This window comes from Electrona antarctica, assembly GCF_951216825.1.
Source record: "Electrona antarctica genome assembly, chromosome: 21".
Taxonomy (NCBI): domain Eukaryota; kingdom Metazoa; phylum Chordata; class Actinopteri; order Myctophiformes; family Myctophidae; genus Electrona; species Electrona antarctica.
The window spans coordinates 8,726,756-8,753,030 of NC_136802.1; the positions used below are offsets into that span (position 1 = coordinate 8,726,756).

At 45.8% G+C, this 26,275-nt stretch overlaps 1 protein-coding gene across 1 annotated transcript in view; it reads right to left on the minus strand.

Annotated features, from left to right (window-relative positions):
* Positions 1-26,275, minus strand: part of tbc1d14 (TBC1 domain family, member 14) — a 70,348-nt gene that overhangs the window by 16,675 nt on the left and 27,398 nt on the right. Inside the window, exon 5 of the mRNA XM_079490965.1 lies at positions 21,713-21,836. Coding sequence (XP_079347091.1) covers positions 21,713-21,836 — 124 coding nt within the window. The remainder of the gene's footprint in view (positions 1-21,712; positions 21,837-26,275) is intronic.

Below are 26,275 nucleotides of genomic sequence, written 5' to 3' on the forward strand. Positions count from 1 at the left end.
TCTCTAAGGCCTGACTCACACCTTTACAACAGATTGATGTATAGCTGATGCATGAGACTTATTTACTGATGCAAGCTCGCAATTCATTTCCAATGGGAGTCACATGGTTTGACACAACATTTTTGTTGTATGAGGGGGAGGGGGGCAGTCGAAATACAGCCGAAAGCCCTACAACACAAATGTTGTGACTTCCATTGGAGATGCATTGGGGCAAGATGTAAACAAACCCTTTCATACATCTAGCATGCATCAATGTTGTATGCTAGATGCGAAGGTGTGAGTCAGGCCTAAGGCTACCCCATCGCCTCAACAGATGTAGGATTAGTCACCAGAATCAAGATCCTAGTTGGTCTAGAACTTGAGTTATTGGTAAAATAACAGCAGATGGTGGCCATTTTGAAAAATGGCTGCCATGGTCACAGGACAAATCTAAATAGTACCACAAAATATAACACATGACAAACATTAAGATGCCACAAATCCTAAGCAGACTCATGCTATGGAATAAACGTCTTTTTTTTTTATCCCTTGGTTTATTGTTTCTTTTACAAAAGCATTCAAATCAGGAGTCACAGTACTGACAGTATTAATAAAAGGTTCCTCCAGTAAACCCACAAAAACAACAATCATACATGAAATACAGGATCAATAAGAATTGAGAATAAAAAGCAGACGGATACAGACACGACACGACACGACAGGACACGACACGACACGACACAACAACACAACACAAGGAAACATCACTCAAACACAAACAGTACAATAGTCCATGACACATCCATAATCCTCATGACAGACAGCTGCAGCTCCCTGGCCCCACAGCAAACCTTCAAATCGAATGAAATGTCTTAACCCAATTAGGCCGACGTCAACATTTAAAAAATGTCTTCTAAATCCTGACAGTTTTCTGAAATACCTACTGTATGTTTCTACATCAGTGGTGCTCAATATTTCATGTCAAGGACCCCAAAAATGATATGTAATTGGCCACCGACCCCCATCTGAAAATATGTTGTTCCAGGGACCCCTCAGAAGCAAAGAGTTGAGTTAGAACGTTCGCTGTGAAAGAATATACATTCAAAGATTTGTGCCGCATTTTCACAATTAAAAACAAATAGCAGATCTACAAGCTCGTAGCGCGGCACTCGGTGCCGTGCTATGACCTTGTAGATCTGCTATTTTTCAATAGCTAAAAGTAAAACATAATGCTTAAAACACCAAAAGGGGTTCCCGCCCAGAATGTTAGCCTCGGGGTAACAATAGAAGGCACTTTAATCGGCGATCAGCCTTGATCGCTGACTAAATGAATTGGTCAAAAGGCCTGAGTGCATTTCACCTGGCAAATGGCTGCATACGTGCAGTAACTGCAGAAGCTCTTTAGTGTCAACTTGATCAAGGTGTCAGACGGGCTAAGTGGCTCCCAAACCTTTTCATGTCAAGGACCCCCGAATTGACACTAATTAGCCCTTTGGACCCCCATTTGAAGAGATATGCAGTTACAGACCCATAAGGGTCCAAACTATCATTTAGCTGGGGACCCCTTGGAACTCCCTCAAGGACCCGTGGGGGTCCCCGTACGCCACTTTGGGAACCACTGCTGTTGTGTTTTGCACTGTAACGCATGCTGCCGCGTCGCGGCGTCGCATCACCGTGCCGCGGCGTCGCATCACCGTGCCGCGGCGTCGCATCACCGTGCCGCGGCGTCGCATCACCGTGCCGCGGCGTCGCATCACCGTGCCGCGGCGTCGCATCACCGTGCCGCGGCGTCGCATCACCGTGCCGCGGCGTCGCATCACCGTGCCGCGGCGTCGCATCACCGTGCCGCGGCGTCGCATCACCGTGCCGCGGCGTCGCATCACCGTGCCGCGGCGTCGCATCACCGTGCCGCGGCGTCGCATCACCGTGCCGCGGCGTCGCATCACCGTGCCGCGGCGTCGCATCACCGTGCCGCGGCGTCGCATCACCGTGCCGCGGCGTCGCATCACCGTGCCGCGGCGTCGCATCACCGTGCCGCGGCGTCGCATCACCGTGCCGCGGCGTCGCATCACCGTGCCGCGGCGTCGCATCACCGTGCCGCGGCGTCGCATCACCGTGCTGCGGCGTCGCATCACCGTGCCGCGGCGTCGCATCACCGTGCTGCGGCGTCGCATCACCGTGCTGCGGCGTCGCATCACCGTGCTGCGGCGTCGCATCACCGTGCCATCACAACTCAAGACAGCAGTAGTTATTAGTTATGAGTCATGACGTTGTGAGCTGAGTTTGATGCTAGATGTGCAACTTGAGGGAGTCGAGCTCTCTTTCAGGTTCACTGTCAGCTGAGGCTGAGCTCTGTTTGGCTTCAAGCCGCTGGCAATGATGAGTCACAACATACTGTAATATCCATATCTGCACATGGCGCACGCACGCACACACACACACACACACACACACACACACACACACACACACACACACATGCACGCACGCACGCACGCACGCACGCACGCACGCACGCACGCACGCACGCACGCACGCACGCACGCACGCACGCACGCACGCACGCACGCACGCACGCACGCACGCACGCACGCACGCACGCACGCACGCACGCACGCACGCACGCACACGCACTACAATCAGAACATTGGTGGAATATAGCTACAGCATTTCAGAAAAAGACATTTCATTTCAAAGCATTTAAAAAAAGAAAGGGTTGATGCATGCAGAAACCCATCTGGGGAAATTGCCACTGGGAGAAATGGATGACTAGTTGACTACAGAGCCAATTCAGAAGCCCAAACTTGTTTGAATTTTAAACGGATGCAGATTCATACAAAAGGATTGCTAAAACGAACCCAAAAAATGTCTTATTTCCATTGAGGTCCTGTGTATTCAATTAATCGAGACATTTAAAGAAAAACAATAATAACAAGACCTGAAAGCCATGTGGTTTTGGACGCATATGCCTTGAGTGTATTCCCGGCTGTCTGGAATATTTGTTGTATGTCGTTCCCCAACTAACTCTCTCTGCATTTCTCATCTCTCTCCACCATCAAATAAAGGCTTAAAAATTCACCAAAAAAAATGTAAAGATAGAAAATTCAACTAATATGGTAGACAATACAGCACTGTGTACTCAATCTACTCATACATACACGCTCGCTCACACACACACACACACACACACACACACACACACACACACACACACACACACACACACACACACACACACACACACACACACACACACACACACACACACACACACACACACACACACACACACACACACACACACACACACACACACACACACACACACACACACACACACACACACACACACACACACACACACACACACACGCTCACTGAGGAGAAAGTTCTCACATCCTCGTGAGAAGGTTGCTTCTGGCCTCTTAGCTTTTGTCAGTGTGTATCTAATGAGTGCGAGGGCCGGGGGTCTCTTCTGGGCGGGAACCCCTTTTGGTGTTTCAAGCATTATGTTATGCTTTAGCTATTGAAAAATAGCAGATCTACAAGCTCATAGCGCGCCACCGAGTGGCGCGCTACGAGCTTGTAGGTCTGCTATTTTTGAATAATCGTGAAAATGCGGCGCAAATCTTTGAAGATATATTATTTCAGAGTGAACGTTTTTAACTCAAATCTTTGCTTCTGAGGGGTTCTCCTGGAACAACATATTTTCAGATGGGGGTCGGCCGCCAATTACATATAATCTTTGGGGGTCCTTGACATGAAAACTGTCAGGATTTAGAAGACATTTTGTAGAATCTGGTCAGGTCTAAATGGGTTGAGCCTGTAGTAGTGAGTAGGGCCACAGCCCACAGCCATCGATGATCTCCTCACTGGAGCCTTAGGCCTGACTCACACCTTCGCATCTAGCATACAACATTGATGCATGCTAGATGCATGAGACTTGTTTACTGATCGCAATGCATTTCCAATGGAAGTCACATGGTTTGACACAACATTTGTGTTGTACGGCTTTCGGCTGTGTTTCGACTGCCCCCCCACCCCCTCATACAACACAAATGTTGTGTCAAACCATGTGACTCCCATTGGAAATGCATTGTGAGCTTGCATCAGTCAATAAGTCTCATGCATCAGCCATACATCAATCTGTTGTGAAGGTGTGAGTCAGGCCTTATTAAGCCGAGGCAGTGAGCAGGATACATACAACAGCAGTGGCAAAAACACAGAAACGTGTGGGTGACGATTAAATGGCATAACAATTATATTGGGAGAAAAGGGCATTAAAAACAATTAGCTACACTAAGCTTAATACATAAAGCGGATGTGAGGCTGACTGAGTCCTTGTGTGCTCTAACGACTAATGGCAGCACTTCACTTGGGAGCTTTAAACAACCAGGTCAGGGGAAGACCTCCATTTTCGTCACCGCTAAACCCCTTATCCCTAAACTTCTTTGCCTCTTTTTACTATTTTGAAAAACATTTTTGAATAGTTCAACTAGCCAATCTACACTGACACACTGTGAGTTTGTAGATTGGCCCTTTTAACTATTAAAAAATGTTTTGCAAAATAATAAAAAAAAAGGCAAAGAAGTTTAGGGATAAGGGGTTTAGCGGTGACGAAAATGGAGCCCGTTGTGTACTCTAAAGCAGTGGTTCTCAACCTGTGGCTCGGGACCCCCTACAAGCTCCAAGTGCCTCGCGTTGCAAGGCGTTGTGAGCTTGTATATCTACTATTTTCACAAGATGTATCTGTGGAAACCGAGTCAAACTAAATGTTACGCCTCAACTCCTACAAATCCCAAGTGCTTGTCAGGGTGTCAAAATGTTGAGAACGGGGTGGGGGTGAGTGTGTTGTGCTTCCCTACAAGCATGATCCATGTTTGCTATAGCGACACAGCCTGGGTTATCAATCAATCAATCATGACATTGTGTTTCTGTCCGGCACGGCTCTGCTTCGATCGGCCGTGATGGGAAGATTCAATTTTGTTGAATTGTAAGGTAGCACCGTATATGTCAGTTTGTCATGCGGTGGTGAGGTAGTGGTTAGCCATACAATGTTTCTTGAGACCGGGGCCTTCAATGAACGAGGACTGAAAGACATGGAGGGAGATAGCGAAAGGAGTACAGTAACAGTTTATGAGGAATGAAAGTCTACAGAGACAGTTGAGTTGACCAGAGACAGGCGAGGCGGCTAGCAGATGTGAGGGTAGGTACCCTCACAAAAAACATGCAGTAAACCTGGTCACTAAACTGCCTCCCCTGGCCAGCCGGGGCACCTGATGGAGGGGAAAGGAACTGGTTGGAATAACGTGTTCCTTCCACGCGCTACGTCCAACCAGGGAAAAAAGGAGCAACCTGGACACTCATGCATGAAGGAAGCATGAGTTCAAGTCCGTTGCCCAGGATTACAATAGATAATTGACACAGGGGTGAAAAATGGGTTACAAAACCGTGGGATAAAAATTAAAGAATTAACCCACAGAAATTTGGATTTGAGTGCAGCAAGTGCAAGACACAAGGGGGGGGGGGGGGGGGGGGGGGGGAGAGATAGAGACCTCTGTCTCGTCTCTCTCTATCTCTACCATTTCCTCCCTGCTCTACCTGTCCTCACATCCACCTCCAGTCTCTTCCCCTCCTGTCCTTCCTCTGGTTCAGTGCTGTGTGTGTGTATGGATTATGGAAGCATTCGTCTTAGTGTTATCGCAGGGCTTCCAGTTTTGGCTCTAATGAACAAAGGCGCTGGGGCGAGCCGAGGCAGGCATATTTTAAAGCACTTTCTGGGTTTCTGCTGACACGTAATTATTAGGATTAGTTTCCGCACACACCACCTCTTACCAATATTCGTTACTTTGAAAATAATTGCTTGCGCATTTTCCGTCGTCTCGTTTCTAAACATGTTAAGTTTCATTTTGGGGTTTGTTGGAGGATTGAAACACCTCAAACATATTAAGAGTGTCCGCAACACTCTTCGACTTGCTGTTCTTTGCTTTTTTACATTTGATTACCACAGTGGATGTGCTTATTGTGCTATCTACTATCTTCTGCACGTATAATAGCTGGTTCAGAGTCTCCCCCAGCACTCCCTACTGTCAAATAAAGAGCCATTCTATAATTGCAATGCTCCGTTTTTGATAGCCATTAGTGTAGATTTCCGTCCTACACAAACATTAAATTCCCATTGACAATGAATGGAGAATTTTAGTGTCTGAGCAAATAGGCATAGTGTCTATTTTACGTCGTGATGATGTACGATGATAAGAGCGCCCCTCACTTCACACGGGTGTGATTTTTCATTTAACTGCTGCTTTTTAAAATGCCGGCTATGTTTTCCACCTGCACAAGAAACATTTCTGCCTTCCATAGAGCCATCTGCCATCACTGCCGACCGGCTCAGGAGGAGGTAGAGCGGCCGGCCGCCTGGGAAGCGGAAGGTTGCCGGTTCGGTCCCCATGCAGCTTCCCCTGTGTTACTGTGTTCTTGAGCAAGACACTGAACCTCTCCTTCTACAGCACGGCCACCCAAGTGTGGAATACCCTGACTCCCTCCCTCAAAAAAATGCAAATCACTGGCGACAGTTAAAACAGGCCTGAAAATCCACCTTTCAGCAGGCCAAAAGGGAGAGGAAATGATTGCTCCTCCCTTAGTCAAGTGACTACCTACCTACCTACCTACCTACCTACCTACCTACCTACCTACTACTACTATAGTGAGTACTATGAATGAATACCCAGGACCTGAATAGAAACAAGACCGCAAGGACTTTTTTTTCCGGTGATCCCTTTGGACATTTCTGCCAATAAAGTACTCAATCAATCAATTACTAACCCTGTCCCTGTCCGCATTGTCACACTAATGTGCCGTCGTAATTACGAGCGGATCCCTCTTGTAACATCCCCCATCATGCACCAGGCATACTGGACTTTGTATTATTGATTTGACTGTGTGCCTTCCTGTCAGTGTCGATCTCATCGACGAAAAATGTTCGTCGACTACCTTTTTTCACTGACGAAAACTAAATGGAAACTAAATGAAAACTAAGCTATGATGACTGTCTAAAACTACTGTAAGACTAAATATATTGACACTTTCGTCAACAAATAAAAACTAGACTAAAATGTTAGGAAGGGACTGCTTTTATTGATAGATTTTAAAGTAGTTAAGACAGGAAAGGGGGAGAGAGATGGGGAGGAAGACACGCAGCAAAGGTCGTTTGAATATATTCAAAGATTTGAGGCACATTTTCACGATTTTTCAAAAATAGCAGACCATAGCGCGGCACTCGGTGCCGCGCTATGAGTTAAATGGGTTAAATCACTTCCCTTTCTAGTAAATAATCAGGAACCAACCATTCCTGACCGTAGATAAATAAATAGCGTTCACATTCAAGCATTCGCAGTGTGCAGGCAAACCCCTGTTTACTTAAAGGAACGACCATCGACACTGACTTGAACATGACTCGTTCAACAGCCGGCAGGCAGCTGTGTGTGCAGTGCACAGGTTATTTTCACACAGGCATGTACAAGATTTTTATTATAAACTAAGGTAGGCCTGAGGACAGATATTACAGAGCCATAGTAACATACATAGCAATGATTTTAGTGCTGATAGGAGGGAGGGAGGGAGGGAAGGAGGATAGGAGAGCGGAAGCCAAGTGGGGGGGGAGGGGGGGTGAAACCTGGCACTTCAGCAGCACTGCAGGTGTCACTAGAGCAGTGTTGATTTCGTCGACAAATACTATGACAAAAAAAAAAAGGGGTGGCACAGTCGGTAGTGCCGTCGCCTCACAGCTAGAAGGTCATGGGTGTCACAGTCACAGACTTTTGTCATTCATTCTACAGTCTAGGTCTTGTATTTCTATGTATTGTTCCCTGGTCTAGTTTTCATGGTTCTATGTTTGTGTGCTCCAGCTGTGTCTCATTTTGTAATCAACCCTCATGTGTATATCAGTCTTGTTCCCCAGGCAGTCCTTGTTGAGTCATTGTATCCTGTCACCTGTTTCAGTCCGTTTTAAGTTGTTCATGTTCACCTGTCTTCTGTATTAATCCATTGAGACCTGGAACGCATCCATGTCACGTTAGCGTTTAACCACATTAACCATTAACCCATTTTGGGGTGGGAACCCTTTTGTGTTTTAAACATTGTTATAATTTAGCTATTGAAAAATAGCAGATCTACAAGCTCATAGCGCGCCACCGAGTGGCGTGCTATGAACTTGTAGGTCTGCTATTTTTGAAAAATCGTTAAAATGTGCCTCAAATCTTTCCGAAAATTGTCATGATTTAGAAAACTATTTTTTTTAAATTTCGACGTCAGGCCTGAATGGGTTAAAACACCAATTCATGGTTTTGAACACTACATGCCTGGCTGTCCTGCGATTGGGTCCTTACCTCACCTACACGTGGCACTGGGTTCGATTCCCACTGGGGAGGCTGTGGGCGCTGGGGGCGTGTTCTCTCCTCCGCGTCATCAGTGCCCATAGTTATCATTATTCTGGGTCTGGAGGGCCATTTACCGATAAGAACGTTGACGCACGGCCTGGGCCGTGGCTCAGTGGTCCAGGCACCTTGGCTGGTAATCCAGTCTGGCAGTGTGCCGCGGGTTCGACTCCCGATCCCGACGGCCTTTACTGCATGTCTTCCCCCCCATCTCTCCCCATTTCCTGTCAGCCTACTGTCTGTCCCTCCATAAAAAAAATATAAAATAAAGGCGAAAGCCAAAAAAAAAACATATATATATATATTAAAAAAAAAAAAAAAGTGACGCACTCCAATACATTTAAGGGTGTGTGTGTGGGGGGGGGGGGGGGGGGGGGGGGTGTGAGTCATGCTTGTGAGTCACAAGTACACTATCTATATCAAAAGGTACTTGGGTACACTATGCTATGCTATAGTAGTGACACAATCTCTTCCATTCACAAACACAGCTCTACCCAACCCCAAGCTCCCAGAATCAACAAATCAAGTTCATATCATTATTGATATGATACTACTACTACTTTAACACAACATTTAGTTTAATAGGACTGTAAAACTTATTTGGTAGATGGATGTTACGACATGAGTCCAGCAAACGAACGCTAACCACAATCACATTCAACTGCACCAATTCACACTGAGCCATCACTGAAGCATCAACTGCGCTAGATGTTTTATAGTGGGCTAGTATGTGGGGGACTGGGGGTCTTTCTCGTTATGATAAAAGCATTAGTGTATATCTGTATCATTTATTATTTTTGCCAAACTGAACCGAACGGATGGCTGTAAAACATACATGGGCAACTGGCGGCCCAGGGGCCACATGCCCTCAACACATCACTTAATGCGGCCCTCAGGTTAATATCTGAACATGGATATATTATTGATTTATTTCAGCTAATTACTAGTATTCAAATTTTAGTCTTTTTTATGCCCAATCTATTTGTATTTAGTTCATAAATTAGTTAACATAAACTATAACTAAATGCATTTGAAATTGAATTAAAAAAAAAACTTTTCAGGGTTCCAATTAAAAAATAGCAGGATTTCAATTAAAATACAGCAAAAATAGCTGATCTAAAAGCTCAACATGCATCGCACTGCGGCGCGTTTTGAGCTTGTAGATCAGCTATTTTTGCTACAACAGTAATATACAATGTGGCCCTCTGGAGTGAGTGTGGAACTATAGTGGCCCTCTGGAGTGAGTGTGGAACTATAGCCTAGTGGCCCTCTGGAGTGAGTGTGGAACTATAGCCTAGTGGCCCTCTGGAGTGAGTGTGGAACTATAGCCTAGTGGCCCTCTGGAGTGAGTGTGGAACTATAGCCTAGTGGCCTTCTGGAGTGAGTGTGGAACTATAGCCTAGTGGCCTTCTGGAGTGAGTGTGGAACTATAGCCTAGTGGCCCTCTGGAGTGAGTGTGGAACTATAGCCTAGTGGCCTTCTGGAGTGCGTGTGGAACTATAGCCTAGTGGCCTTCTGGAGTGAGTGTGGAACTATAGCCTAGTGGCCCTCTGGAGTGCGTGTGGAACTATAGCCTAGTGGCCTTCTGGAGTGAGTGTGGAACTATAGCCTAGTGGCCCTCTGGAGTGAGTGTGGAACTATAGTGGCCCTCTGGAGTGAGTGTGGAACTATAGCCTAGTGGCCCTCTGGAGTGAGTGTGGAACTATAGCCTAGTGGCCCTCTGGAGTGAGTGTGGAACTATAGTGGCCCTCTGGAGTGAGTGTGGAACTATAGTGGCCCTCTGGAGTGAGTGTGGAACTATAGCCTAGTGGCCCTCTGGAGTGTGGAACTATACAGTAGTGGCCCTCTCCATCGTCAAAGTTGCCCACCAGGCCACCACTGCTCTACAATGCCCATGCAGTAGTGATGAATGCCATTAGGCTACATTAGCCTCTTGCTAACTATACAGTGGGGAGGTGCTTTTAGCTGCCTGGGTGGCAACTGTGTGCCAGCAGGGCAACCCGTCACCAGGGAACCTGCCTCTTCATGCCGGGATTAGGAAAAACCTCTCTGATTTCTTGCTAATGATGTAATGAATAACTCGCTGACTGGTTGACTGACTGTCTTGACTGACTGGCAAACTGTCTTGTGGCGGAGTGACTTGCCTGAGCTTTAACCCATTCTTGGCGGGAACCCCTTTTGGTGTTTTAAGCATTCTGTTATACTTTAGCTATTGAAAAATAGCAAATCTACAAGTCGTGAAAATGTGGCGCAAATCTTTGAATATATATTTCAGAGCGTTTTTTTAACTAAAAAATTTGTTTCTGGGGGGTCCCTGGAACTACATATTTTGAGATGGGGGTCTGTGGCCCAATAGAGATAATTCTGGGGGTCCTTGACATGAAAAAGGTTGAGCACCAGTGGCATAGAAACATGGGTTTTCAGAAAAATGGGTTAAGGGTAAAAAAAAAAAGAACTTGACACCGCAAACCAGTACTCTGTAAATAAATTAAGTCGACAATGAAACGGGACTCTGCAAAAGTACAAGTAAGATGGGATCTACTACGCGTGAAACATTTGAATAGCCTCCCTCGTGCAGCAGAAGAATGCATAGCAGACAATTTAGATGGGTGACCAAACAACTGGGTTTAAATCAATTCCGATGTACATTGTACAGTGAGTGCTTTGGTGCAAAATACTGCCTGCTCGACACGGCCTTGTGAAGATAGATGACATTTGGTTTGTTATTCATGTAAACTGAATAACAACGACACTGGCAGAAGCATGGCGTCCTGCCTGGGTTTTTTTTTCCTTTTTACAAAACGCTTAATTACTCACGACTCAGCACTGATTTGAACTACACGCCGCATGAGGTGATATTCTGAGTGTGAACCACACTTCTGCATGGCAACGTAGAACAATAGAATGCAAGGCAGCCAGTGTTGTTTTTGTGTCTACGAGGCCAGCCTAACCTGTCCTGGGAGTCACTTTCAGACAAAGACAAACCATCTCCCCTTCTCAAGACGGACATATCGGTGTCCTTTCTCTGACACAACTTTTACAATCAATCATATATCGTAGTTGTATATAGTGCCTGCTGGCCTAATTGTCCAGGTGCGTGTCACATATTAGGCTCTGGCCTGACAGCGTGTTGCGTGTTCGAGTCCCGTTCATGACGACCTTTGCTGCATGTCTCTAGCTAAAAAGAAAAAAAAGATTGTTGTCCTTTGGATTTTGTTTGGGGAGGGGGTACCTTATATTATAATCCCATACAGAAAAACTTCATCCAGCTGATGGCTACTTAGATGGTAATAATGAGTTATGGTAAATGGACTGCATTTATATAGCCCAGTCTTTTCTCCAAAGCAATGTACTTCACATTCACCCATTCGCACACGATGGCGGAGGAATCGAACCTGGAACCTTCGGATTCCAAGACGGCCGCTCTACCTCCCGAGCCACTGCCACCGCCTGCCGCGAGTTAGGGGTTATGCGTGTCTTGCTCAAGGACACTTCGAACCAGTGACCAGGTAACGTCTCTACCCAACCAAAATCTACTCCTCAAAGGCAGACATGAGGTTGATCAAAATATCCCAGTCAGATATTTATCAGTCCAGGCATCAGCGCGTCGCGGGTTCGAGTCCCGGCGATAACGACGGCCGTTGCTGCGTGTCACTGACTCCCCATCTCTCTCTCCCAAGAGACTATCCAGGGTTCCCAACCATAGATATTAAAAATATAGATGCCTCATTGGCTGCTGCAGTTCGTTGGAGCCATGTGTGTTGATGGGAGGGCGGAAGAATTTACACTGGTACGCCGGAAGAGAGGGACGGCACACTACGTCACGCTGCCACTCAAGTGACTACTGGCCAATCACAGCGCATCTTTTCCGGGACTTATCAGACCCGAACATGCGCTCTGTGACGCACACTCATGCTTCCGCGGGGCTTCGCAAGGAATCTCGGGAATCTTTTGCCCTCCCTTGAGCACATACGCTCCAGAGCCGAAAGGGGCGTCTACCTTTATATGTCTATGTTCCCAACCACTACAACCAACTACTTGAGCGCCCCCCTGGTGGTATCACAGAGGAGTAGCCCCCAAAAAAAGGAGAAAAAAAGACAAAAGTGGAATGAAATATTTATATTACTACAGGTAGTTCTTCTGACCAAGCAATTGGTTGAAATAGACTATCCAGCCGTGCTGAAATGAGCATGACAGACAGCACACCTAGCCGTTAGTAGAAGATTTGAGAATGGATTAATCACATTAGAAATATCATCAGTTGTGCTGATTAGTGAGTAGACTCACTAATGAGTCTACCCAGTAGTGGAACACAAAGGGCAGGTATACACTCCTGTATTTTAACATCAGTTATTATGGTGGTATTTGGAGAGCCAGATATGTTCTGAGGTGGTACTTCAGTATAAAAAGGTTGGGAACCAATGCTGAGCATAGACTACTGTCCTCTCTATAATAAAAAGGCATAAAAAGCTCCAAAGAAACCTTTTAAAAAAAGATGCTCGATGGTGGAAAGCCTTCAGTAGTTCAAGTTCAAATAAAAAAACAATTTGTTTCCACTATATTACATACAGACAGATTCTCTACATGCCTGGTCAACGATGCTCATTCACTCTAAACACGTCCGAAAGAGTGTGGATTTGGCCACCGTTTCCAAAAACATGGTACTAAATATTAAAACGTTTAAGCTTAAACCTGACTGACTGCAGCACGATTAAAGTTTTAGAAGGAAAAAAGTAATCTGCACGTCTGTGTGCAACAGAGCGAGCGAGCGAGCGAGCGAAGGAGAGAGAGAGAGAGACAAACAGAAGTCACAGCTGGCTGTGGCGTCGACTCACGCAGTGTCTGACAGTGTAAAGGTCACTGGTCTCTCCCTGGAGGGACACAGTGTAAAGGTCACTGGTCTCTCCCTGGAGGGACACAGTGTAAAGGTCACTGGTCTCTCCCTGGAGGGACACAGTGTAAAGGTCACTGGTCTCTCCCTGGAGGGACACAGTATACATCAAAGACACGCTGGTCTCTCCCTGGAGGGACACAGTGTAAAGGTCACTGGTCTCTCCCTGGAGGGACACAGTGTACATCAAAGACACGCTGAAATTTGTTTCTGCGTCAGGGTGACGCTGCAGGGACAGATTAACGAGCGACTGGCTGCTGCTGCAGTAGTTTGTGGACTTTGTGGAGGCATTTAGGACAACAATGAGAGAATCATACAATATTCAACGAGACACAAGGCCAGATGGAAAACCCATCAGTGCCGCTGCATGCTGACCTAGATTTATAACACGCCAAACTTTGAAATAAGATGCCAGAACAGAGAGACTGAAACAGCGACGTCCCACCGACCGCACGCACTCCCCCCAGGAACACAGCCGTCCCACCGTCCACACTCCCCCCAGGAACACAACCGTCCCACCGTCCGCACTCCCCCCAGGAACACAGCCGTCCCACCGACCACACTCCCCCCAGGAAGGGAACACAGCCGTCCCACCGTCCGCACTCCCCCCAGGAACACAGCCGTCCCACCGTCCGCACTCCCCCCAGGAAGGGAACACGGCGATCTGCCAGCCAGAGACATCTTCGACGGTCGGAACACAACGACCTCTCGTCGGCCGTTAATTATCTGAGAGGAAATGGACAAAGATAGGCAGGCATCCTCTCCACGCCACCCCCCCAAACCCCCCCCCCCCCCACGCTCCCCTTTCAAGAGCACTGACTTGAAAGGGGCTATTATGTCAAGCAAGCCCCCACTGCCCCCCTCTCCCCCTCCCTGGCCATCCTGTCTCTTCCTCACGCTCTGACACACACTATCAATTGCTCCGTCTCTGTCAGAAGGAGACAACGAGAGTGGCAGGGGGACAGTAGACCGCTGAGCTCACATGCTTTTTTTTTTACCACCCAACACACACACACACACACGCACACAGACGCACACACCCCCCCCATCACACGCAGAGTGGAAGCTCACTCACCATGAAAGCTGTGATTCCGTACAGGCAGACAAGACAGACCTCTCCGGTATAGTGCGGTTTGGGAGGGGGGGGGGGTATGTGCGTGCGTGCGTGCGTGTGTGCGTGCGTGTGTGGTGCGGGGGTTGTTTCCAAGTCTAGCCTATAGCGTCATCATGATGGCTTCTTCGGCCATGCAGGCTCACTCCTGACGGCGGGGCGTCCGGGGGGGGCTAGAGGAGGTCGAGGCGCACCGCAAGGGCAGCAGGGGGACGGCGGTGGGTCGACGCGGCACCATGATATACCTCCCTCTCTTCTTCTCCTTCTTCCTGACTCCCTGTGCCTCTTTCTCTCTCGCCGCTCTCGCTATCACTCCTCTCCTCCTCCCTCCCTCTCCGCGACGACAACGCTACGACTGAGAGGCTCTGCATCAGCGCAGAGAAGAGTGCAGCGGATCAGATCTCTCCCTGGGATGTGTGTGTGTGCGTGCGCGTGTATGTGTGTGTGTGCAGACGCGCCGAGCGCTAGTGTGTCAGCGAATCAGAGACGCGCGGCCGCGCACTATTAGTCACCATCGCTCTGCACTGGATGATAATACGATGCTCTGTCCTGTCCTGTCCGTGCGATGCCAGACATTCTGAATCAACCCTGGAGAAATAGATGTGGTGGAGCCAACCAGCCAGCCTCTTAGCCCCATACGCTGTGTGCCATAATCTATTCTACTCTCTGTACGTCTGCCTGCGCTCAGAAAACGCCTGCTCTGTCTGGCAGAGTGTCAGATCACGTATGTCTCTCGCTCTCTCTCTCTCCCTCTTCTTTTTTTTTTCTTTTTTTTCCCTTTATTACGATGTGGCTCTGCAGGAGAGGGGCGGTCTGTGTGTGTGTGTGTGTGTGTGTGTGTGTGTGTGTGTGTGTGTGTGTGTGTTATACCGGAGCTAATCTTGCAAACTGCTGGACTGGGCATAGTATCGTTTTTCCACGTTTTATTTAACATCAATTATATAATGAATGGAAGACAAAGGGGGGCTCAGTTCAGGCTGAAACCTTGACCAGATTTGGAATGATATTATTATGTCACATCATGTACGACGTCATATACATGACAAGCATGGCCATTGGCCACTTGAAGTCTGTCATACATAGTGATGTCACAGGGAGCTCCATGGCAGGACCAGGACAGCCCAGGTCCAATGACTTGGTAGGAAGTAACCAAGTACGTATACTACTTAGAAAGTAAGTAAGCAATTTTGAGGTATTTGTACTTTACTCGAGTATTTCCAATTTCCAATACTTTTTAATTCTACTCCACTACATCTCAGAGGCACATATGGTACTTTTACTCCAATACATTTTCTACATGTTCTTTTAAACATGTTCTAACTAAACACAAAAACATACGAATAATTCATTCAAAAATGCATACATTTGTTTGCACAGCTGCTGATTCGGTTGCTATTCAAATAAAAGACATGATAAAATCTAAATAAATGAAAGCCACCCGTGGTACCTTTACTCTCATTCTGACTGCATACACCAGGGGTTCTCAACGTTTTTGGCCGGGGACCCCCGAAAATGCTTTGGCAACGTCTCGGGACCCCCGCCCCGCCCCCTCCCGACCCCCAAATATAAATTGACTGCTACAATAACCTTAAACCATTTTGGGCGGGAACCCCTTTTGGTGTTTTAAGCATTGTTATAATTTAGCTATTTAAAAATAGCAGATCTACAAGCTCATAGCGCGCCACCGAGTGGCGCGCTACGAGCTTGTAGGTCTGCTATTTTTGAAAAATCGTGAAAAAAAAAACATTTTCTTTTTTTTTTTTTTTTATAATTTGGGGACCCCCTAAAATAATTTGGCGACCCCCCGAGGGGTCGCGACCCACGGGTTGAGAACCCCTGGCATACACTAGCAGGCCCCGTATTTTGCATAGCCACAAAATGCTAACAAGCCCTTCACGTCGGCACACATTTCTCAGTAACTGAAGTTAAACTCCTCCTCCTCCTGCCTGGAGGCAACAAAGCATGACACACAATGTTCCCCTGCAGCAGGACACGCACATGCACACACACTGCAGAAGGACGCACGCACACACGCACACACACACACACACACTGCAGACGGACGCACGCACGCACACACGCACACACACACACAGCAGCGGGGGACTCAGTGGTTGCCATGGCGAGATGAACGCCTGTAAGTCTATCCCTGTTAACTGACCCCTGAGGCCAGGTATAAGGTTACCACCACAAACCACACGGACGTACGGTACGACTTAGATCGAGGTGTGTGCGTGCCTCTCGTCTTCGCATCGGCCCGCGCAGCCGTGGAGTAAGAAAAAAATATAAAAACATTTTAGCGTAAACGAAAGGTTGGATTTCTGATCAATCCAGCAAATTGCAATGGAGAAGGAAGCCTAATAATAGGCCTTCCAGACCAGTCACGCACGCCCGCACGCCATGCCACGCATGCACGCACAGTCGCACACACAGCACAAAGAGGGGAATGTGCTGTCTCGTCCGCCTGCGTGTCATCGGCCTCCCCGTGGGGTAAACTGTAGTATAATAACAGGCTTCTCCGAGCCCTGGTTATCACACACTGACGTCTCCATCCTGGAGTTTACTTTTAGTTCAACCTGCCGTTTGTTAAGAACCTAGTCCAACATTGTCCTTTCAACATTCTGAAAAGTACAAGAGGCATCGTTAGTCAATCAGTGAGTCATGGTAAATGGTGCATTTATATAGCGCCTTTATCCAAGGCGCTTTACATAGATGTGCATTACATTCACCCATTCACACACACATTCATACACCGATGGCAGAGGAAACCATGCAAGGCACCAACCTGCACATCAGGAGCAATTAGGGGTTCAGAGTCTTGCTCAAGGACACTTCCGACACTAACTCTTGGGGAGCCCGGGTTTGAACTGGCAACCTTGTGGTTACCATCCAGCCACTCTACCCCTGAGCCTCCGCCGCCCATCATCTATCTACTCTAACCTGTGTAATATTATGAAACGGAATTTTCTGGTCATTAATAATTTATTTGCTTTGATCATTAATTAACTCATGAAATCTGACTCGACACAAAAAGCCCAGTTATTTGGGCCTCTGCCGGTAAGTGTCCATATTGGACATCCTGTGTGATTCTGAGACTATACCCCTCCCTCATCCTAGCCTTACAGTATACCGGTTGGTTGACAAGTAGTAGTAGTCCAGTTCACTATGTTCAGCCTATGATTCTGGAAAACTATATATTTTTGGAAACCTTTATATAGCCTTAATAAATCAGAAAACGTATACCGTCTGAAGGTAATTATGTGCAATATCTCCCCTAGCCATACAGGGATTCCATGAATCCTGTGCAGGAGACCCGTGTTTACTTAAAATCCTGGGTAATACAATGAAATGAAGTGCTGTTTTAAATCATAGAATGTACAAATAATAACCAAATGGACCCATAATAAGGTCCATTAAATGTGTACACTCTCAGTGAATGAACACTGCGTATTTGACTGTGTGTGTTTGTTGTTTTGAGGACAAGAAAGAAGACAGGTGTTTCTTTGATCTTGGCCCTCATGTGCAGCTCTGATTGCCATTCAAAACGTTATATTGTGTACACAACACACACCGTCCGCCACGCGCAGTCGCGCACCCACCCGCACACACGCTCACACACAGACGTTGTACAAGAGACAAGTACCAGGAAACGCCACGGGCGGGGGCTATATCTTTGTTCCAAACAAAAGGCTCCGTCCTATATGGAACGCCTGCACGTGTCCCGTTTCACATGCACCCGAACGTTATACGCTTTCTCAAGAAGAATAGAAAGAGTGCTGGAAAAAAAACACTGTCGTGGGTTTACTTTTCAAGTGTTAACTGGCCCTATAAACACGCCCTAAACATACACTCACCTTATAGCTATTATATGGCTTTTCTCTCTTTCCAAGTCCTGTTACATAAAGGACATGTCAGCAGATAGTATCTGTGCCCTACAGAAGAGAAGAGATGGGATATAATAGCCGTTCTCATTTACGGGAGCTATATGCAATTAACCCAGTTAGACGATTCTACAAATGCCTTCTAAATCCTGACAGTTTTCTGAAAAACCCATGTTTCTATGTCAGTCGTTCTCAAACATTGCCATGTCAAGGACGCCCAAGATTATATGTAATTGGCTGCCGACCCCCATCTGAAAATATGTTGTTCCAGGGACCTCCCTTGTAGATCTGCTATTTTTCAATAGCTAAAGTACAACATAATGCTTTAAAACACCAAAAGGGGTTCCCGTACAGAATGGGATGAAGGACATCGTCACAGATATTATCAGCAGATAGTATCTGTGCCCTACAGAAGAGATGGGTTATAATGGCCGTTCTCCTTTACGAGAGCTATAGCATGATGCAATTAAAGAGATATAGCTCAGCTAAAAGCTAAAAGCCCATGACGCTAAAAGCTTGTATCACATCTATAGCTGGTCGCACTCAGTCACATGACCTTTGAACCACTGCTGTTTCAGCAGACAGAACCAAATCTACGCAAGTGGTAATACTGTATATCCCTTACAAAGCACAGGATATATTATTATTATCATTATTATTATTTTTTCGCCATTATATTTTTCAACAGATCTTTTTATGTAGCATTGTTGTTTCAAAATCACTGTGTTTGCACTATGCTAGGTTATTGGACAGACATGAGCTGATGGATAATGATCGCCCAGAGCATCCAATTTGTAATTTGTGAATAAAATCTTCATTGCAACTTGGTGGTCCAAGTCAAGTCTGGCTCAAAGGGGCACAACGAAAGGCGATGGAGATTCATGATGAAATACACTGAACAACAGTGAACACATCAATGTCTAGTAGTACCTCAGTGTAATTGAGATGGCTGTGATGCGTGTGTTAGGCCAGCTGTACATCGCATGCCTGACATGCAGGGTCACAGGATCCGTGCTGCAAACTGAGCTTGTTGCATTAACCAAACCCTATGTATTTGTTGACCCGAGTATCCCAGTTAAATGGTAAATGGTGCATTTATATAGCGCCTTTATCCAAGGAGCTTTACATAGATTGTGCATCACATTCACCCACACATTCATACACCGGTGGCGGCGGAAACCATGCAAGGCACCAACCAGCACATCAGGAGCAATTAGGGGTTCAGTGTCTTGCTCAAGGACACTTCGACACTAACTCTGGGGGAGCCCGGGTTCGAACAGGCAACCTTGAGCCACCGCCGTCCATTCCTATACATTTTCTCCCTCTACACCTGAAAATAGGCGATCTACAAGCTCACAACTCTTCACGATGCGCTGCCTGTAATCTTGTATTTTCGCAGAAAAGAAGAATACTAGGGTCACATTATAGGCATCCATCAAGTGAGGATTTACAACAGCAACGCTTCAGTTGAGATAGTACAACCTTAAAGGCCAATACAGACCCAGCTGTGTTGTCTTGATATCCTCTGATTGCATAATTATCTCCTGCAGATTACACAGGAGATCAGACGATGGACGACATCTTGTGATAAAACACTATTGCACAACACAGACCCCAGCTGACAATCAGCTGATGGCGATGTTCTGCAGCGTATCCTTTGAGAGAAAATAATAATGTTATCGCCTACGCCTCCTCGTAAAAAGGCAATTGACTCTGTTATGAATGCAGCTATTTTAAGGTCGCCTGGATCAGCGACAGGTCTGCTCATGCGGGCGGGTGCGTATAGCGAAAAAAAACAAACACAATCCATGTCTAGTCAGCCGCGGGTGTGTGTGCACGAAACCAGCACGTGTGCAACAATTTCACGAGACCGCACCCACGTACATATGCTTGTGTTGTCGCCCCTCTACTTCTCCACGCGTCCATAACCTCTCATTAAAAATGAATTACTGCGCATCAGTCGTCTGAAAGGACCTGTCCTTTAGTTGTTGAACGCACCCTGCATTGGGCGGGAGTTTTGTTTGCAACATAACATTGACATTAAACGTGACGTAAGTCTCTTTCTCTCACTCTCACTCTCACTCTCACTCACACACACACACACACACACACACACACACACACACACACACACACACACACACACACACACACACACACACACACACACACACACACACACACACACACACACACACACGCGCTCTCTGCCTCAGAGTATCTTCCGCTGTCTCTCTGTGTGCCGTCCTAATAGTTTAGCCGTTAAGTGTGAGTGAAATGCTCTCCCCTGACCACAACGTGTCCTGCCACCATTTCAACGTACTTAATTGGGCGATGACAACAACGCACACCTTTTTGACAGCTTGGTGTTGAAGAAGCCCCGACATCAAGAACAGGATGTTGTCTGCATCTCTCTGTCCCTCTGTCTGTATCTGGGCCAATCACAGATAAACTATACACCAAATCAAACCACACCCCAAAGCACACAGCTTAGCCAATCACAGCTCTCCTCAAGCTGCTACATGCATTCAGCGAGCCAACCACAAGGCCAAGCTCCAGTGGCGTGCAAAGATAGACACTAGGGGGTGCTAGAGCACCACCTGCCCTTGCCCTCTGGACAGCAATGTGCCCTTTTGATACTGATACTGTACAGTGTACAGTATGTGGACCATGGTGACATTGATCAATTCTTGATTTTAAAAAAAAAGATTCTAATTCACCATTATTAGCCCCTCCAACACCCAGCTTTTCATTGTGACGTCATGTATAGCAGCCAAGTCTATGGACTTTCTAATGTTTGCTTTAAAGGGGAATACCACTCATTTTCGACATTTTACTATGTCATTAATATACCTTAGAGGTGTTGTGTGGAAATAATAAAAAAGTTCTGTTCTGTGTTTCCTAGAAAAATCATTAACAAAAAAATCATTAACATGGTGAAACACATCTTGATGACATCACCATGTTAATGATTTTTTTCAGACCTGTTCTAGGAAACACAGAATGGGGGGACCTTTTTATTATTTCAGCTCTAAGCCTCTAAGGTATATTAATGACATAGTAAAATGTTGAAAATGAGTGGAATGCCCCTTTAAGCATGCCCCCTGTGACGTCATGTGGCAAGTCTATGGACTTTGTGTGTGCCCCCGAAGGTCACTTCACACAGACGTGTGATTTTTAGACCATGTCTTATTTGAGAGAATACCTTTTAGTATTTGTCTCTTTGAATGGTTTGTGAAAGAGGAGAGATATATTATGGCACTGCGGAATCACAGCCGAGAGAAGGCTCTGACAGGACTGATCCTGGAGCAGCAGTGGTACTTATGGCTCCAGCAGCAACACCAGTAGGGGCTTAACAGCTACATTATCTCAGGTCAGAACAACAGCAGCATGTTAATAAAGTCTCTCCCTCTACCTTCTGAATCCTCTTGGGGTCCCTGACGGGCCCTTGCCGGGGCGGGACCTTGCCAAAGAGCTTCCATCCCGGGTCCCTCTGCTCCACTGGCCCACTGTCCTTCACCTTCTTAGCAAACAGGTTCCTGGGAGAGAGAGAGAAAGGAGAAGAAAGAGACAGGAATGAGGACATTATAATAATCAGAACCAAAAGTGGGACACGTTTTGTTACTGTGGTTGCCTTCTCTGGGTCACTGCTGGGCCGGCCCCCCCCACCCCCCCCCTCCAGACAGAGCTGCCACAATAGTGTGTCTCTCTTGCTACCAGTGTGCACTGGCAAGATACGTGACTCAGAGGAATCTGGATTTATAGGAACAAAGCCCTGATCCTGCAGAATGAGACCACCCAGTCTGCAGTGAGACCAGGCTGACACCATGTGAGAGAGAGGGGGATCCCAGGAAGGACCAACACACGTGTGTGTGGGTTTATTTATTTGGTATGGACATCATCACAATCACATTGCACAATAGTAGATGCATTGCTTACAGTGTATTAGCACGAGTGCTAGTTTTCAACACCTGTCCACAGGAGACTTTTCTAAAAAATACGGTAACACTTAGTGATGCACCGAATATTCGGCCGCAGAAAATATTCGGCAGAAAATGGCTAAAAATGCATCCCTAGTAACACATTAGTCTAAAAAGTAAAACCCCAATCAAGTACAAAAAAGGAATATAGTATAGTACTATTTTACATCAAAATCATACCCATTGAATTAAGTACACAAAAGTGGACATACTCATTCAGGTAACCAGTCAGAAACTATATGTGAGCACAGTTGATTTGATTTCAGTCCTCTGTAAAAACACATCAGTCTCTAGTTTTAATACAACAAACACATACAGGTCACAGCTAAGATTTGGGGCAGAGAGAGACCCCTTACTTCCTACCTACATGACTGCCTGCCTAAATATGTCCCAAACCGCCCCCTAAGGTCTTCCACTGCTGGCCTGCTCGCTTTGCCTAAAATAAATGGCAACTCAAAAATACGGGGAAGCAGCTTTTTGCTTCTACGGGCCGACGGCGTGGAACAAACTCCCACTGTACCTTCGACAGGCAGCCTCTGTAGACATTTTTAAAGCACAGCTCAAGACCCACTTCTACACCCTTGCTTTTAATTGATCTTTAAATTTTTTGTTATTCATGTCCTCACTGTATTGCATTACTGCTCTTGTTTTTTAATGTTTATGCCTTGCTTTTCTTTTCTTTTTTTCTCCATTGCTCTGTAAAGCACTTTGAGCTGCATTGCATGTCATGAAAGGTGCTATACAAATACAGTTTTATTATTATTATTATTAGTAATGGACAGGACAAAATGCTTCATAAAAACAATGTTGGTATATAAGAGACTCATTCTGTGACTTCACAGCCGCAGTACGGCAGTGAATCTTTGCCATGTTTAGGGGCAGTGATGTAAATAGGTTTTCAATGTAATGAGTCCCAGGATGGTCTTTTAGATGAGTCCCACTTCAACGACAATGAACATTAGGAGAACATTACAAATTGCAGAATTTAACTCACATTTAATTTTATGGTTATAATGTGGTTATATCCATGTAGAACACAGAAGAAGAAATGATCATTATAACTAAAGCTAGCAAAATAAACTAAAATACAAAACAGTACAGTAGTACAGTAGTGCATCCCTGGATGCAGAGGTTGTTGTTTTATTGCGTCCCTTAACTATAAACTGCGTTTTGGGACACAAAATGCACCCTATACATAACTGGTAGTGTGTGTAGTAGTCCATTCCCACGGACTACATTACTGTTTAAGCCATCGTTTGCCAAGGCCCATCGGATCAATATGGTTATACAATTAATTGATCCCCTCCTGCGTAACCTTGAGTTGTCAATGAAGTCACGCTAATAAGGTCCCACTCCACCAATTAGCTAATGCTTTTGTCCACTGATTAAAAAAAAGGAGTCCGGACCGGTTTGCCTTTTGTCCCGTGGTCCCAGCTTTGCAGTGTGATGGACAGCCTCATTAAGTGCTACAGTGAATGTCCCGACCAAGGAACAACTGCTTAAAAAACAAAAAGGTAAACCACTTCAAAGTTTAGGTGTACCAGTTGTCATTCATGCCCATTCAGGCCTTACAGCTGGAACCAAATGCCATTTCAAGGTGTGATGTGATCACAAAAACACTACTTAATCACCAACATCATACATCATACATACACAGGAAAAGCATTATATACACAAAGGAAATAACATACATTACACAATAAAAACAGGGCGGGTCTGACTCTGAGGCAGGCATTGTGTGACTACTACTGGAGTTTACAGTGTGCACAACCCTTAGAGCAGGGGTGCCCACACATTTATGACGTGAGATCTACTTTCAAAATGACCAACTCAACAAGATCTACCCACTGAAAAAATAAGTGTAGTGTACCATTGCTGAAAATAGTTTCAATATATAATGTACCTGGGGGGGCTTTGGAATAGGGAGGGGGGAGAAATTATAACAGGCAGTTTCTGCTGTCAAAATATGTCCCCCCCCCCGTATTTAACTTAAACGCCCAATGCATTCTCAATGGCAATATCACAAACTTTGGCATGCTGCTAGTCCTACATACTTACACCTAGAAACCCCATTCAAACCTATTTAGGTTAATCTTACGGTGGACATGTTTGCCTGAAATGGAATCTTTGAAATGTTTCATAGTTTTAGAAATAAAGTGCTTTCAAATTTGATAAATTTATAATGGGGCTCAATGGCAGCTCTATGGCACATCAAAAAATCACTTTCACCTAGAAACTCCATTCACACATTTTATAACTCAGCTTACTGTGAAGACAAATGCTGGAACTTTTTACTTCAAAATTATTTGTAGTTTCTGAGTTATTTAACTTAAACGCCCAATGCATTCTCAATGGCAATAGCACAAACTTTGGCATGCTACTAGTCCTACATCAGGGGTGCCCACACATTTATGACGTGAGATCTACTTTCAAAATGACCAGCTCAACAAGATCTACCCACTGAAAAAATAAGTGTACCATTGCTGAAAATAGTTTAAATATATAATGTACCTGGGGGTGCTTTGGAATAGGGAGGGGGGAGAAATTATGACAGGCAGTTTCTGCTGTCAAAATATGTCCCCCCCGTATTTAACTTAATCGCCCAATGCATTCTCAATGGCAATTACACAAACTTTGGCATGCTACTTGTCCTACATACTTACACCTAGAAACCCCATTCAAACCTATTTAGGTTCATCTTACGGTGGACATGTTTGCCTGAAAAGAAATCGTTGAAAAGTTTCATAGTTTTAGAAATATATAGTGCAAGGACACTTCGACACCAACTCTGGGGGAGCCCGGGTTCGAACTGGCAACCTTGCAGTTACCATCCAGCCACTCTACCCCCTGAGCCACCGCCGCCCTGTTTTAGTTTGGTTTTACTATAGTTTATGACAGAATGGAGAGAGAAAGCTAAATTCATTGACAAAGTACATTTGGAATTTGTCACCCATCCTACACACCTAGAGTATATATGAATAGAGACGGCACCGGATATCTCCTCCCATCCACTTGCATTAAGTTGCTCAAAAGCAAATGGATTTGCCCCAAACTCATGAACACGCTGGCCGTTGACTATCATTGCACGCGTTCACGTATGAAACAGCGGCGTTCACGTATGAAACAGCGTCCACGTGTCATCATGAATGTGCACAATGATAGTCAACGGACCAGCGCGTTCATGAGTTTGGCCCAGGGCTGCAATACCAAATTCGGCCACTATGTCCATTTCGCCTCAGGGTTTCCTCCGGGTGCCGTCTCTATTCATATATACTCTAAGGCACAACCAAATGTACAGTAAATGCAGCCATGTTTGGGGGAAATAAAATAGACTGTGGATAGCTAACAGTTGTCTTTTGTATTGTTGTTGTTTGTCATAATGGATATATAACCGTATATAACAATTTAATGTCACTAATCATCAGAACTAGAACAATATTACAAATCACACCCGTGTGAACTGAGCAGTGCAGGCTGCGTGCGTGTGTTCGCGTGCGTGCGTGCGTGCGTGCGTGCGTGCGTGCGGCTGCTCAACAGTCACACTTTAGGTCACCCAGCGGTATTGCAGCTGTTTCTACTCTAAGCGGACATACAAGGAGACACACACGGTCAGTTATTGGAGCGGTGTGCACCGCTCAAAAATAAGTAAAAACCATGCCGAACACATGACCGTCCTAAATGATAATGATTATATCTAGTATAGTGTATAATAATGTATAAATAGAAGGCACAGCAGAGTACGGTATAAAGTGTACGGTAGTCAGAAAGTCTATGAAGAGTTTCTGTTTATGTAAGTACAGTATAATGACTTGTGCTGACCTGTTCAAACTGCTGGATCAGAATATCATCCTGTTAACTATGGCATGTGGTCAGGGAGGGGTATGGTTTCACTGTTCTGACCATAATAGGCACTGTTATGTCAGCCTGTTATGTCAGCGATTTGATTTGATCTCTCATTTGATCAAACTTTCCCCTTCCCGGCAGAGGCAGAGCTATCA